Consider the following 16,226-nt stretch of genomic DNA (forward strand, 5'->3'; position numbering starts at 1 on the left):
CATCTTCAGTGTGTGTGTGGATATTATTTTCACCTCCTACTTCAAAGTAATTGTTTCTTACATTTACACATTTGTGTTAAATCCTTCTTATTGGTTGAAGTTTTTACCAGGTTGCCTTGCACCCAGTATTTACAGGATAGGTAATAGTTTCTGTAGGATATACAGTATTTACAGGATAGGTCTATTTTATAAACAAAGCTTAGCCAGGATTTTAGTCTCCTGTTATTTTGTTGTTGGGATTTTGGAAGAAAATGTTTATAATGTAATTACTGTTAGTTACTTGTTACTACAGGCTTGCCTTTTAGAAAACTAAGAATGTGGAGTCTGAGAATGTTTTACTTCATATAGTTCCTAAAGTCCTGTAAGTTGCGAGGTGGTGTCTCTCCAGATTGGACTTGTTCAGCACTTTCCACAGATGCTTGATCAGATTGAGATCTTACTGATATGGAGACCAAGTCAACTCCTTGAACAATTTTTCATGTTTTTCAAACTGTTCCTGAACAATGTTTTGCCGTATGGCAGAGGTGCCACTGTTGTTGGGGAATAACACCATGTAGTAATGTACTAATGTTTAGGTGGGTGGTACTTGTGAAAGGACTAAGGTTTTCCTCAGAGCATCACACTGCCTCAATCTCTTCCCAGGTAAGTAACATGCACCCACCCAGTGTAGGCAGTTTCACAGGTGGCTATAGAGCAGCATGAACACTGACCAGTGTGTTCTAACATATTTGTCATAACCAGCATTTTTCAATACTTTTTGCAACAGAAGCACTTCTGTTAAATCTGACCAGATGGGCTAGCCTTCTCTTAAGTCAAGTCAGGAAGCTTTTATTGTCATTTCTACCATATTTAGCTGACAGTACATAGTGAAAGTGAGACAACATTTCTCCAGAACCCTGGTGCTACGTTAAACAACATAGAGCTACAACGCGCAACATAAAGCTACATAAAGTGCCTACAGTGCAGACAGATAACACAAGACAGTGTGGGACAAATACGCATAATACAAAATAGCGCCAACCAGGAAACCTACTCTATACTCAGTACTGTGCAAAAGAGGACTATGAATTATTGTAAACAAAAACACAACGCAGTGCAAAAACAGCAGTAGCGGCAGTCGAGAGGTGCAAAAAAACAGTATGTAAACAGTTAAATAATAAATAAATGGTGTTGGAATGGATGGAGATGAGTAATGAGTGTGTTAAGTTCAGGTTGTACAGTTCTGTAATACACAGTTGAGTGTGTGTGTGTGTGTGTGTGTGTGTGTGTGTGTGTGTGTGTGTGTGTGTGTGTGTGTGTGTGTGTGTGTGTGTGTGTGTATGTATGTGTGTGTGTGTGTGTGTGTGAGTTTCAGGTTCAGTTCTGTTGACGATCCTGATGGCTTGAGGGGAAAAAGCTGTTGCACAATCTGGATGTGATGGCCTGAATGTTTCAGAACCGCTTTCCTGATGGCAGAAGGTTGAAGAGTGTGTCTAAGGGGTGTGTGGGGTCATCCACAATGCTGTTGGCTTTGAGAATGCAGCGTGTGGTGTAAATGTCCATGATGGGGGGGAGAGAGACTCCAATGATCATCTCAGCTGTCCTTACTATCCCCTGTAGGGTCTTGCGATCCAACACAGTGCAGTTACCAAATCAGGCAGTGATGCAGCTGCTCAGGATGCCCTTTAATGGTCCCTCTGTAGAACATGGTCAGTATTGGGGGAGGAAGATGGGCTTTCCTCAGCCTTCTCAGGAAGTGAAGATGCTGCTGGGCTTTCTTGGTGATAAAGCTGGTGTTGAGTGACCAGGTGAGGTTATCTGCCAGATAAACACCAAGGAATTTGGTGCACTTGATAATCTCCACGGAGGATCCATCAATGATCAGTAGAGAATGGCCGCTCTGTGCTTTCCTCAAGTCAACAACCATCTCTTTGGTTTTGTCAATGTTCAGAGACAGGTTGTTCGCTCCACACAAGGCTGTTAACTGTTCCACCTCCACTCTGTATGCTGACTCGTCGTTCTTGCTGATGAGACCCACCACGGTTGTGTCATCGGCGAACTTGACGATGTGTTTCGAGCTGTGCATTGATACACAGTCGTGAGTCAGCAGAGTGAACAGCAGTGGGCTGAACAAACAGCCCTGAGGAGCCCCAGGATTCAGTTGCAGATGGAGCTTTTCAGGCCCAGTAGGCTCAGCTTTGTTTCAGCAGTATATGCACTTTTGTGATCATCCACGGCTTCTTTTTGGAGCGTGTAGTGATGGTCATCAATGCACTTGCTGATGTAGCTGGTCACTAAGGATGTGTACTCCTCGAAGTTGATGGAATCACCATTGGTCACAGCCTCTCTAAACATGTCCCAGTCAGTAAACAAGAGCAGAGGTGGCTACTGCTGGCCAGGTTTTCACATGTTTCAGAACTGGTTTAGAGTGTCTGACACACATCAGTGATTCAAAACTATGAAAGGATGTGTAAAGAATTATGTAGCATGTGTTAAATGAACCATGATATGTTTTTTTTTTTTTTTTTTTTTTTCTACCTTTTGTTTTGATGAAAGCTTTCACACTCTTTGGATTCTCTTAGTTAGCCTTATGTGGTAGACACCTGGAATGGATTTCCAACAATCCTGAGAAGTTCCCAGAAGTGTTGAGTGCTTGTTGGCTGTTTTTCCTTAATTCTCAGTTCAAATCCTGCCGAACCATCTCAATTTAGATCAGGTGATTGTAGATGCCAGGTCATCTGATTAAGCACTCTATCAATTTCCTTCTTGAACAAATAGCTCTTACATTACCTAGAGGTGTGTTTGGGTACATTGCCTTGTTGGAAAACATATTATGGCCCGATTGAGTGCAAACCAGATGGTTAATGCTGTTTTAGCCATGCTGGTTAAGTGTGCCCTCAATTTTGACTCCATGACCAACAGTGTCACCAGCAATACACCTTTCACCATCACACCTCCTCCTCCATGCTTCACAGTGGGAACCACACATTCAGGAACCATCCGTTTATTCTTTGTACGTTTAACAAAGACACCGTGGATAAGACCAAGAATCTCACATTTGGACTCATTAGACCAAAGGACAGTTTTAAACTGATCTTATGTGGATTCTTTGTGTTTTTTGGCCCAAACAAATCTCTTCTGTTTGTTGTTCTTTCGAAGTAATGGTTTCTTTGCCACAATTGTGGCATGACTCATGCAGTCTCATCTGAACAGTGGATGTTGAAATATGTCTGCCATTCCGAGAAGCATTTATGTAATCGGTGGTTTCTTCTTCTTCTTTCGGCTTCTCCCATTAGGGGTTGCCACAGTGGATCATCCATCTCCATACCACCCTGTCCTCTACATCTGCCTCTTTCAAACCAACTACCTACATGTCTTTCTTTACCATATCCATGAACCTTCTCCCTGGTCTTCTTCTTTTCCTCTTTCCTGGTGGCTCCATCCTCAGCATTCTCCTACCGATATACCCCATGTCCTTCCTCTGCACATGTCCAAACTATCTTAATCTTACCTCCCTCCCCTTGTCTCCAAAATGTCATACATGCGCTGTCCCTCTAATAAACTTGTTTCTAATCCTGGTCATCCTCGTCACTCCCAACGAAAATTTTAACATCTTTAGCTCTGCTACCTCCAGCTCCACCTCCTGTCTTTTACTCAATGCCAGTGTTTCTAAATCATACAACATCGCAGGTCTCACCAAAGACCTATAAACTTTCCCTTTCACTCTTGCAGATACCATTCTATCACAAATCACTCCTGCCACTCTTCTCCACCCACACCACCATGCCTGCACTTTTTTTATTTACTTCTCTAACGCACTCTTCATTACTTTGCACTGTTGACCCCAGGTACATGAACTCCTTCACCTTCTCCACCTCTTCTCCCTGCAACCGCACCACTCTACTGTCTCTGTCTTACTCCTACTGAATTTCATTCCCCACCTCTCCAGGCTCTTTTCCACCTGCTCCCTACTCTCACCACAAATCACAATATCATTATCAAACATCATAGTCCAGGGAGACTCCGTCTGACCTTGTCAGTCAACCTGTCCATCACCACTGCAAACAGGAAAGGGCTCAGAGCCGATCCTTGATGCAGTTCAACCTTCACCTTAAACCAGTCTGCCGTTCCTACTGCACACTTCACTGCTGTCACACTGTCCTCATACATGTCCTGCACCACCCTCACATACTTTTGTCACACCTGACTTCCTCATACAACACTACAACTCCTCTCTTGGCACCCTGTCGTAAGCTTTCTCTAAATCCACAAACACACAATGCAACTCCTTCTGTCCTTCTCTATACTTCTCCATCAACATTCTCAAAGCAATTAATAAATCTGTGGTGCTCTTCCTCTGCATAAAACCATACTGTTGCTCACAGATGGTCACCTCTTCTCTCAGCCTGGCTTCCACTATTCTTTCCTATAACTTCATTGTGTGACTGATCAACTTAATTCCCCTGTAGTTACTACAGGTCTGCACATCTCCCTTATTCTTAAAGATCGGTACCAGCACACTCCTTCTTCATTCCTAAGGCATCCCTTTAACCTTCCAAACAGGAAGGTTAAAACAACCTGGTTAAAACTCGTTGAACAACCTGGTTGAACAACCTGGTTAAAAACTCCACTGCAATCTCTCCTGAACATCTCTATGCTTCTACCAGTATGTCATCTGGTCCAACCGCCTTTCCACTCTTCATCCTCTTAATTGCTGTTCTCACTTCCTCCTTACTAATCCTATCCACTTCCTGCTTCACCATTTCCACACCATCCAAACTTTTCCCTCTCCCTTTTTCCTCATTCATCAGCTGCTCAAAATACTCCCTCCATCTTCTCAACACACTCTTCTCACTTGTCAACACATTTCCATCTCCATCCTTTATTGCTCTAACTTGCCGCACATCCTTTCCATCTCGGTCCCTCTGCCTGGCCAATCGGTACAAATCCTTTTCTCCTTTCTTAGTGTCCAACTTTACATACAGCTCCTTATATGCCTTTTCATTGGCTTTCGCCACATCCCTCTTTACCTGCTGCCGCATCTCCTTGTACTCTGCCTACTTTTCTCATCATTCTGTCGATCCCAATTCTGTTTTGCCAACCTATTTCTCCTTATGCTTTCCTGCACTTCCTCATTCCACCACCAAGTCTCTTTGTCTTCCTTTCTATTTCCAGATGTCACACCAAGTACCTTTCTAGCTGTCTCCCTCATCACTTTTGCAGTAGTTGCCCAATCATCCAGCACCTCTTAACCACCACTGAGCCCCTGTCTGACCATGCCTATTAAAGTCTGCCCCAATAACCAATCGTTCATTTCTAAGTACACCTTCTACCACTCCATCTATCTCACTCCAGAATTTTTCCTTTTCCATCTCACAGCCCACTTGTGGAGCATAGGCACTGATGACATTTATCATCACCCCTTCAACTTCCAGCTTCACGTTCATCACCCTATCACCTCCACTACACTCTTACTGTACTCTTCCTTCAGAATCACCCCACCATTTCTCTTTCCTTCCACACCATGAAAGAACAGTTTAAACCAACCTCCAATGTTCCTGGCCTTACTCCCCTTCCACTTGGTCTCCTGAACACACAAAATATCTACCTTTCTCCTCTCCATCATATCAGCTAACTCTCTCCCTTTACCAGTCATAGTACCAACATTTAAAGTACCACCCCGAACCTCCACTCCTCCACTTCTCCTTTCCCTGCTGTCTCTGTAGATGTATTCCTCCTCTCCTTCTCCTCCTTTGGCCAACAGTAGCCCAATTTCCACCGGTACCCTGTTGGATAACGATACCTCTGGTGGTCGTTGGTAACCTGGGCCTCGACCGATCCGGTATGAAATTCCGCATATTTGATTTGGCACGTTTTATGCTGGATGCCCTTCCTAACGAAACCCTGCCCATTTATCCAGGCTTGGGACTGGCACTAAGAGTGCACTGACTTGTGCAACCCTAATGTCTGGGTTTTAAGGCTGGTAATTCTAATAACTTTTTTTCTCTGCAGCAGAGGTAGCCCTTGGTCTTCCTTTCCTGGGACAGTCCTCATGAGAACCTGCTTTGTCATAGCGTTTGATGGTTTTGGCAACTGCACTTGGGAATACATTTAAAGTTTTTGAGTTTATTTGGACTGACTGACCATAATTTCTCAATTAATTATGGACTTTCTCTTTACTTAACTGGGTGTTTCTTGCTATAATATGAATTTTTACAGTATTTGAAGTAGCACTAAAATGGCTATTGACTCTGTACTCACTCATTCCTCTGAACAAGACAACTAAAGCACATTAAGAAGGCATGTCACAAATTAACTATTGAGAACCTTTGTGAATTGAAAACAATTCCAGGTGACTATACCCTGAATCTGATAAGAGAATGTAATGAGTTTGCCAATTTGTCAACAAAGCTAAATGTAGCTTCGTTAGACAATCTAAAACATTTAACACATTTTTGTTTATTACATAATTCCATACATGCTTTTTATAGTTTGAATGTACATTATTAAAAATGTTTTGTTGGATGTACTGTGGAAAAAAAAATTCTAATTCATAAATTATTTATGCAAAATAAATTAAAGTCTACACTTCAATAACATCTTGATTGCTTCATTTAAAATTTATTTTGGTGGTATACATAGGCAAAATGCCACAAAATGGTCACTTTGCATATACTTAGACACACTATGAAAAAATTAAACCATGTAAGTTTTTCACAACATATAAACATCATGTCACACACAAACATAAACGTTTCTGTGAAAAAATCAAACAAAAAAACATGCCCAATGTACCTCCATAAGGGTGCACACCCTTTTTAGGAATGTGCCGGTGTCACGAAACACGTTAAAAACAAAAAAAAAAAAGCCATTTTACTCCTGATCCTATAGGATTTTCCCTGACATTTTCCAACATCTTGGTAACATTCAGGACAGATGGAAATGGCCCTGGGCCACATAAAGCTTACAAAGCAGAGTGCAGATCTCAATGTAAAATGAAAATGCATTGGCTTGACCTTGGAAGACTGTAAAGACACTAATCAATTGGTGGAGTGAAATAAAGGCACAACAGTAACATGCAGGTCTTGTTAATGGGATACATTTGTTTATTTCTGTAAAGCTGCTGTGCGACAGTGTAAACTGTTAACATCTTTATACAGTTAAAAATTTCTTTAAAAAGTATTTGCCTTTAAGAAAATCTAATATTTTTTACACTTTAACAGATCATTTCTTTCATTCCTTTTTTAAATTTAATTTTCATAAATAAAGAGGTACTTGTCTGCAAAATGGTTGAGAAAAATATACTGCTATTATATTATAGTACATGATTATAATGTGTTCTTTTTGCATTCAGACAAAACGCGGATTTGTGTACTTTGATTTTCCCCTGTAACTTCTACACGCACTATACAAATACTTCAGTTACTGATTGCGTTTCTATAATATACAAAAATAATTATCCTATAGTTATTAATAGCGCTTGGCAAAGATATGATCCAATATGCAGGTCATAAGTGTAGCGCGTTTTGGTTTCCTCCCAGCCCCTGAAGCAAATCGACTCAGCGAGCAGAGCAGGCGGTGAGAGCTTGGAGGACGGTTGTCTCCGCTGATGAAGCTGGCGGTCGGTGCACCGGCGCAGACGCTCGAGGGGAGATCTCGCGCTCTAAATGCCCCCCACCCCCCCGGAAAGAAAAAAAAATCTCCCGCGAGCAGCCGTGCTAATGCCCCATACACTGAACTGAGCGCTATCATAAGGGGAAACATCGCTACATTGTCTTATGCTTTTCGGAAGCACTACAGTAGAGTGTAGTCACCAGGGGGCATGCACACGGTATTGCGCTTCAGGAAAGGAGCACTGCGATGCGCTCGCGGAATAATCCAGCCTCTCGTGCGTGATTCGGGATCCTGCTCGGCTATGAGAGCGTGCGCGGCGGAGGCGCGAGCGTGCTGACGGTCTGCGTTCTCGGCGTGTCGGTTTGCCTTCTCTCCCGTGCTGCCCCCCGTCCCTTTCTCTTTCCTCCTTCTCGCTCCCTCCGCCGCTGTTTCGGAACTGAGCTAAACATGGCGACCGTACCAGTGTATTGCATCTGCAGATTACCGTACGACGTAACCCAGTTCATGATCGAATGCGATGCCTGCAAAGACTGGTTTCACGGCAGGTAACGGCTTTTATATCTCTTGTTTTTTGCATGTTTTTGTCCCTGATTGTGTGCCGGATTGTAGCAGGATTTCGCCCTTGTGCGTCTTGTCTACCAGCTCTACGCTTGTGTTCGCCCAAACGCGCGAGAGGCCGCTGAAGAAGAAGGCGGAGTTTCATTCAGCTCTTTTTCTACAGACATTTTTCTGAACTCGAACTGTATTTTTTTTGTCGCTATTAGTTTTATCGGCGGAATATCTGTTGTATTTTAGTGCTTTTTTTTTTAATGTTCGCTTTAAATCGTACACTTGGCGTGTTTGTCGTGTACGGGGCTGCTGTAGTGGTGTCGGGAGGGAGAGCACGGAGGAAGCGGGTTGCCTGCTGTGGTGTGCTTTGGGTTTTTCAATGCATATATATATTTGATTTCGAAACTGATTTCGAAAGCGTGTTTATTCACCCAAATATCGATATGGCTCATCAGGCTCGCTGGGGTTTAAAACACGATCTGGGGGATTTCTCGAGCCCATCGTTCTTCTCAACACGGGTCGCTTCGTTGCTGGAGGAATAATAGGCTGCTTGTGCCAGAGATTTTGCACATTCACAGTTCTTCTGTCACTGCACACACACACACACACACACACACACATTCATCATATACTCCAACACTGGAGACTTGCTCGGCTAAGCTCCGGAGCGCGTGCGCTGACAGCGCTGTTAGGCTCGAGCTCAGCCCCGCTGTAAAAATGGAACTCGTTTGGTTATGTATAAAAATTTATATATATATATATATATATATATATATATATATATATATATATATATATATATAATTTGTGTCTCTGAAGAATGCAGGCACACATTATGACGTAATAGTTATTTTGCGCGCTCAAACCGGGCTCGGTTCTCCTGTGTGTTGTTCGTGTAAACAGTTGAAGGAGAGTTCCAGCTCGTTGACAAGACATTTACGCGCCTATTTTAACCCTTTGTGTGATCGTCCGGAAAAGAAATCGCACTGTATATCCGGTGGTGCCGTTTTCCATCCGCGATATTCTCATTGTGCTGTTGTAGTTGGGAAATAACGTGGAAAGTGTCCCGGAATTGCCTGCGTGGCTCTTATAACTACGACTCGTGTTGGGGGGTGGTGGTGGGGTAGGTGGGGGGGTAAATGCTTGCTGCCCCCAGGGTCTAGGTCTGTAATTTGTAAATATAGGATTTGTAATTTGTATATTAGGATTTAATATGGAGTGTGGACAGTCTCGGTACAGACACAGGCTACATAGACACACGTGACACATGAGTTATTGTGCTGGTCAGACAATGGCCTGGCCCTGGGTGCCCTGTGTGTACTTTACATGATGCTGCGTAACGCCTGTCTCATCGCTTGTGGATATGGAACGTGACCGAATCCTGATTTTTCTTCACATATTTATCATTATACTGTCTCTCCAGGCACCGTCGTGTTGGCCCGTGATGGACAGATTAAGCGTCCTCATCTGTCTTCAGTGCATTTGAAGCCTGTTTTAAAAACCTTCCATTGACAAGCACAGTGTTCAATGATTACGTGTTATGTCGATCCTTGCAATGTTGAATTAACATCATGTGTTGAATAAACAGCGTGCGGTGATGAATGAACACCTACAAGTGTGGTTATAAGCGTGCAGTCTCAAGTGAACCGTCTTCACAATGGCAGGGCTGAATTCGCATTACAGTGTTATAGTAGTCCATCCCTGGATGTGCAGCTGAACTTGAATGAACCCATATTAATGTTTTAAATTAGATCTGTGTGCACGCTAGTGTGTATATTGACAGTATAAGGTTTATGATTATGATGTGTAATTCATTATCCTTATAATATGAATCATATGATTATGATGATGGATGACAGGATTACTTTCTCATCTCTGGGGTTGTGGTTTCAAATCATGCCTTTCCCATGCTTGGTTTCTGTCTGGTACTTTGGTTTCATCCCCGGTATATATATATGTTTTGAAATTGTTTGCAGTGTGTAAATAGATGTCTTTTTCCCTCGATTTCTCTGGGTTCAGCTCTAGGCTCTCCAGCAACCCTGCATAGAAATAACCAATATAGAAGGTGGTTGGATGGTTATGATGACGTTTGTGTCCAGGGTTTTCTGAGTGTTAGATGGAAGGACCAACATAAATTTTTTTAATAGCGCAACAGTGGACAGTATTATTGTTTACTATTATTACTATTACTATATATTACTACTACTATTATTATCATTATCAATTATTTTGCATACACACACACACACACACACACACACACACACACACACACACACACTCAGATAAACTCCTTGTTGCATTTGCGTTCAATAGATTTTCCACCTTAATTTCTCCCTTAAATTTGTCACCTGTAAATTCCCAGCCAACAGCCAGCTTTCTCTCAACCACATTTTGTTTTAAACTGCTGTGCATGCTGTGTCAGGACATTGTAACACATGCCGAGGTGAGATCTATCGCCTGTCTTTGGCATACACAAACTCACAATTCTCACAATTGACTTCTGATTGACAGCAGTGAGTAAACCACCACTCCCACTAAGAGAGCATGGCTAGTTTGGCTCTCTTGTCTTAAAGCCACAGATGGGTGTTGTGTCATGGAGAGTGGAATGTACAAACTCCCAATGACAGAAAACTTGGTTTTCTGTTGTTTCTGTCAAGACTTCTGATTTTTTTTTTAATTGTGTGGAGTCTTAAATGTCCTGCTGGGTTCATGTCATGTTATCTCTCACTACCTAATATTCCAAACAGGTAACACTTTTGTTTGGACAAAGTCTGCTTTTATGATTGAACAGTATCTGTTTCGTCTATTTACTTTTAGTTTCACCACCAAAAAATAAGATGAAGTGAAAATAATTTTACACACATCCTCAATAGTTCATATGATTCACAAGAAACAACATGTCAAAGCTACAAATGTACAGTAATAAAAATGTTACACATTATGTTCATAGATGTTTTGTTTTTTTCAACCTGAGATTCCAGATCTGCAGATTTGTATGTTGACTCTAATAATAGCACTCAGATATGTGACCTTCAGTTCCATTGCCTTGCAGCTGATCATGTACTTGAAATTAATTTCCAGTTTGCCAGTATGAAATTTGTAATTACAACCAAGCACAGGATCCTTACCACTGAGTTATTCTCGTGCCGGTGGTATTACCACTCATCCTCAAAGAACTGACTAAGCCCTTTGAGTGAATGCTGTAATGTTTTCAAGTTTATACCATGACAAATCTATTCGCTGTTAGTACTACTATTAGCAAGTTAAAGCCTCCACAGACATATTGTCTTACAGTAGTTGCATCAGAGTGAAACAGATTTCTGCAGCTTTTAGCCTTCTAGCTCTGCCGCGCACAGTCCTGTTTGTTGTGTGAATTCTTGTTTTGAGGTAGCAGTGAATGACATCATCGCTCTCTCTCTCTCTCCCCGTCTCAGTCTAGTGGGCACCGAGCCAGTCTGAGAAAACTGTGTGTTGCAGAGGTATATCCCATTAACAACAAGAGAAGCTTATTATCTTATTATCTGCAGCTTACTCCTTCATAACAGAGAAGAGCTTTATGTGGGATTTAACTCATTTTGACTTGTACATGTTTTCAATTCTGTGACTGAAAACATTTAAAGGCTGGTTGTCACACAAATACCAAGCAAAACTACAAACATTTAATGACCATGTGTATAACAAATGAAACTATTTTTGAAACCATTCTTTCTCAAATCCATTTCACTTTCTATATCATCCTTGCCAATTGAGGAAACAAACTCAACTTGAGTCTTGAGTCTAGTTTGCTTATAAACTTATTCTCAACCTACAAATCCTGTCTCTAGAAGCCACAAGTAATCAACAAAGACAAGCATAATCAATCATAAAAACAGTGAGTTCACTGTTGGACACAAGATCCTCCATTCAAACAAGTAGGACCCGCACATATGATATGCGATAGTTAAAGAAAACAGACCAAATATTAGTATTTAATATGCAAATTGATATTAGGGTATATGTGAAAAACACTTGATCAAACCTCAGTCATAATATTTCAGTAGTGTAGTCTTGAAGGCTATTGGCTATCTGTAATCACACAATGCAAAGGAAACTCAAGTTAGGTTTATAACAACAGTTGCCTTACAAGCACAGGTTGGTTTAAAACTGTAAGATTCTGAAGATTGTGTAATAAATTGTAAATTAAGTTGTTATATGTGATATACACTGTATAGACAAAAGTTTTGAGAAACCTGAAAGAAAGATTCATTCATGCTTTTTAAACATCCCATTCCACATTAAGTCCATTCGCTGTTATAATAACCTCTTCTGAGATGTTGTACCTTTAAAACAGTGTCTGCACATTTTTCACTGCCATAGCCTTATAACTGTTTACTTGCACTTTTCATCAGTGTTTACACATCTCTTCACTGCTATAAACTTTATATTCATTTACTGTACATATGTTTACATATATATATTTACATGCTGTACATATTTATCTGCACTTGTCAATTTGCACAGTTGTTACTATTTGCACTTCTGGTAGATGCTAAACTGCATTTCGTTGCTGTGTACCTGTACTATGCAATGACAATAATGATCTGTCTGTCTGTCTGTCTGTCTAAATTAGTCAAATGTAATTAAATGATCTGATAAAGTTTAATAGTTATTGTTATAATGCAATGTATTGTACTTTTGTCTATGCTTGTAGATCATTTTGTCATGCAGTTTCAGCAATCTGATAAGCGAGTCTGAGATACTGAACAAATTCATGGTTTGAAGTGAGTCTGTGATGACTGAGGAGGGTAGATTGCAGGCAATTTAGAGTTTCAAACTTCCTTAATGACACAGAGTTGTAGCTTAGATGCTGACAAAAACGAATATGAATGTAGGAGATGTCAGTTGTATTTATGTTTTACACTTTGCTTTGTAAAGCGTACGATTTGTTTTAAACCACAGTAATGACATTATAGGTAATTAAAAGCAATCTTAAATTCAAATATAAATAATCCAAAGTCAAACATTCAAATCCAAAAACAAAAGATCTTACATAAATTAAGACAAAGGTAAATTGTCATGTCATGGAAACGTATTAACGTGGAAACTGAAACAAACACATAATATAACCAACAAGAAATGTGATACTAAACACATGAAGCGAAAAATAAAACAACCATGAACAAGAGTGTGATGAGAAGACTTGAACGTGGGCAAAACAGACAGCATGGAAAAACAAACGAGGGACAAAAGGTGCTGTGAGCATTGCATTTAAATTCAATCATTAAATTGAATTAGTTGTGGAAAAACACGTTACATGGTGCGCAGAGGTGCGGGAAAAACGTCCTTGCTCATAATCATGACATAATCCTTTCCCAGGGTTTAAAGGGAAAAATGATCACATGATTGGTCAAATAAATAAAAAACTTTATGCTCTATTCAAATAGAAAGTTTAATGTAGCAGTAAATATTTAGGTAACGCCCCAGCTAGTTTGGCTCTGTTAATTTTTCGCACTAGGGCCAATCATTAGTAGCGAACAGCCAAAGAAGCTGCTTTGTATTAAGCTTTGTATTAAGCTATGCTTTGCCGCTATTTGAGTAGTATTCTGTCCCTGCTGCAAGTAGGTTTTACCTCAACAGATAGCTGAACAGGATGAAGGCAGAAGAAAAGAGTCGAAACTGAAAGTTCTTTTCCACTGTTTTACTTAAAATCTTCAGCTGCGCAACATCGTAATTTATTCTTTTTATTTATTTCATTTATTAATTTAATATATTTTATTTATTCTTGTGAAACTAAAATACAAACAAAAAACATATCAAGTACAAAAGAGTAAAAGTGTATTTTAAAACAGAAACACAACCTAGCATTAATAAGCCTAAGAGATAGCAATAATCTTAATCAAATGCACAACAAATGGTACCCCTTTTTTCTAATGGCATGAACCCATGTTTTAACAGAGATGAAATTCAATCAACAAATAAACTTATAGACAATTGCCTCTGGCATAAAATAACAAAAATAAAGCCTTTTGTAATCAGGAAGACATCTGCTGCATCAGTGCTGTTGTGAAGTGAAATCAAAATGGCCACCATGACCTATAACCTAAATCACATGCTTTGCTTTAGCCAATGGAATAAATCAGAAATTAAATGACTATTTAAATAGTCCGAACACTCCCCATGTGGTATTTTAGGAATACCACTATTATCAATGCAACAGTTCTTTAATTAGTCCTTCTGCTGTTCTGGTGACAGAAGAAGAATCATTTGAGACTCGGAGGTCTCAGATCTGTTCTACAATCCCTAGCGACAATCTCCCGTCCCTAGCGACTTTTATTTAAATTTTCCTCCAATATTCTCTTGACTTGATCTTTCTTCAATAAAACTATACCCCCTGCATGATGTTAGGTCAGTTGGTATGCCATTTGCAGCGACTCTGAAGACTGACCAAGTACTCCCATCGCCACCTTTCCCAGGAGTTGTCAGCAAGTTGTTAAACTTGTTTTAATTTCTAATGGCAAAGATCCTTTTTAAAGTCCCCTGAAGGAGAAGAGAGCACACCCATCTTTTGAGTCGAAAGGGTAGCTGGAGTTAACTACTTGGGTGAGCATGGGTCGCTTGAGATCGTGTATAAGAGGTCGAGCATTAATAATTGCGGAAACTTCTCCCAAGAACGTGGCCAACATATCATGAGGGAAATGAGACTGACTGTTTTGAAGCAGCATGGAGTCTAATATGCGACGTGCAATTCCAATAAATGCTCCCAAACTCCTCCCAAATGGGATGCATGAGGAGGATTAAAGATCCAGCAACATCCTTCCTTATTCAAGAAGTTCCTAAAGGTAGGCTCCACTGACAGCATTCCCAGCTCCTTGCAAGTGCCCTTGAAATTTGTGCCACAGTCTGATCTGATTTGTTTCGATGGACCCCTAATGGCAAAAAAGCGTTGTAGGGCATTGATAAAGGTCGAGGCATCAAAAGAATCAATTAACTCAAAGTGCGCCGCTCGAATGCTCAAACAGGAAAAAATTTGTACCCATCCTTTACTGTTTGCCAAACCCCCTCGTGTTCAACGAGAAGTCCAGGGCCCGAAGATGTCGAAGACTGACATAAGTAAAGGGTGGATCAGTGGCAAGTCAATCCGGAGGAAGATCTGAAATCTTCTGTTCGGCAGGTCATCTTCTGTCAAGTTTTTGACAGATGATGCATTTATGAATCACACTATAGATGCCTTTTGTTTGCTCCAGTAATCCAGAATCCTGCATTTCTTATAGCACCTTCTGTAAACAGTCGGCCTTGGTGCCTTACTCGTTCATGAAAATGTCTTGTGATCAGAAGGGCTGTGTGACCTTTCCCAGGAACGACAATGGGATGCTTTTCTCTTTGTTCAATGGCAGCATATCTAAGTCTGCCACCTACCCTCAGAAGTCCATATTGGTCAATGAAGGGGTTCAAAGTTTTTGTACACATTGTACTATCATTGTACTATCACAACTTCTGCTTGCAGAAGTTCCTCTGTGGATGTTTGGTTGCAAAGATGCCATTTTTTTTTTACAGGCGCGCGCTACTTCAGTTTTGAGTCTAAATGAATGTATAATGTGGATTAAGTTTGATATAATTCGTCTAAAACATTTCCATGTTGAGAAGCGCTCAAAGTGATGTGAGCCAAGACCAACAGGAAAGTCATAGGGTGTTAGGTCAGTACGATTAGATCCACTTCCACATCAGGGTCAATTAGAATGTATGTCTGATGGTGTTCAAGACCCTTTAAAGCAGAGCGAAAAAGAAAGGCAGGCCCAGAAATCTGTGCAGAAACTTTAGATCTTAAGCAGGTACTGAACATGTTGCATGGTCGGCAAGGTTTTGACTTGTGGGAACATAATGCCACTGTTCTGGCCTTGTCGATTACCTGATCTGTTGAAATTTATTACTCACATATACATAAGACCGCCTGGTTTCATTAAGAATATATGTCGCAATAAAATTCTACAGCATTTGGGGTAATGTCCGATTCATTTTGAATGAGTTCAGCTACTTCTACTGCCAGAACAGCTGCTCCCTGCTCTAATCTAGGTATGGTGTGAGCAGACAGTGGCGCAAGCTTA

General features: G+C 40.7%; 1 protein-coding gene across 1 annotated transcript in view; it reads left to right on the forward strand.

Annotated features, from left to right (window-relative positions):
* Positions 1-6,572: 6,572 nt before the first annotated feature.
* The window catches only part of phf2 (PHD finger protein 2), a 53,858-nt gene continuing 44,204 nt past the window's right edge, over positions 6,573-16,226 (forward strand). The window contains exon 1 of the mRNA XM_046875045.1: positions 6,573-8,138. Coding sequence (XP_046731001.1) covers positions 8,041-8,138 — 98 coding nt within the window. The 5' untranslated portion in view covers positions 6,573-8,040. The remainder of the gene's footprint in view (positions 8,139-16,226) is intronic.

This window comes from Silurus meridionalis, chromosome 19 (genome assembly GCF_014805685.1).
Source record: "Silurus meridionalis isolate SWU-2019-XX chromosome 19, ASM1480568v1, whole genome shotgun sequence".
Lineage (NCBI taxonomy): Eukaryota > Metazoa > Chordata > Actinopteri > Siluriformes > Siluridae > Silurus > Silurus meridionalis.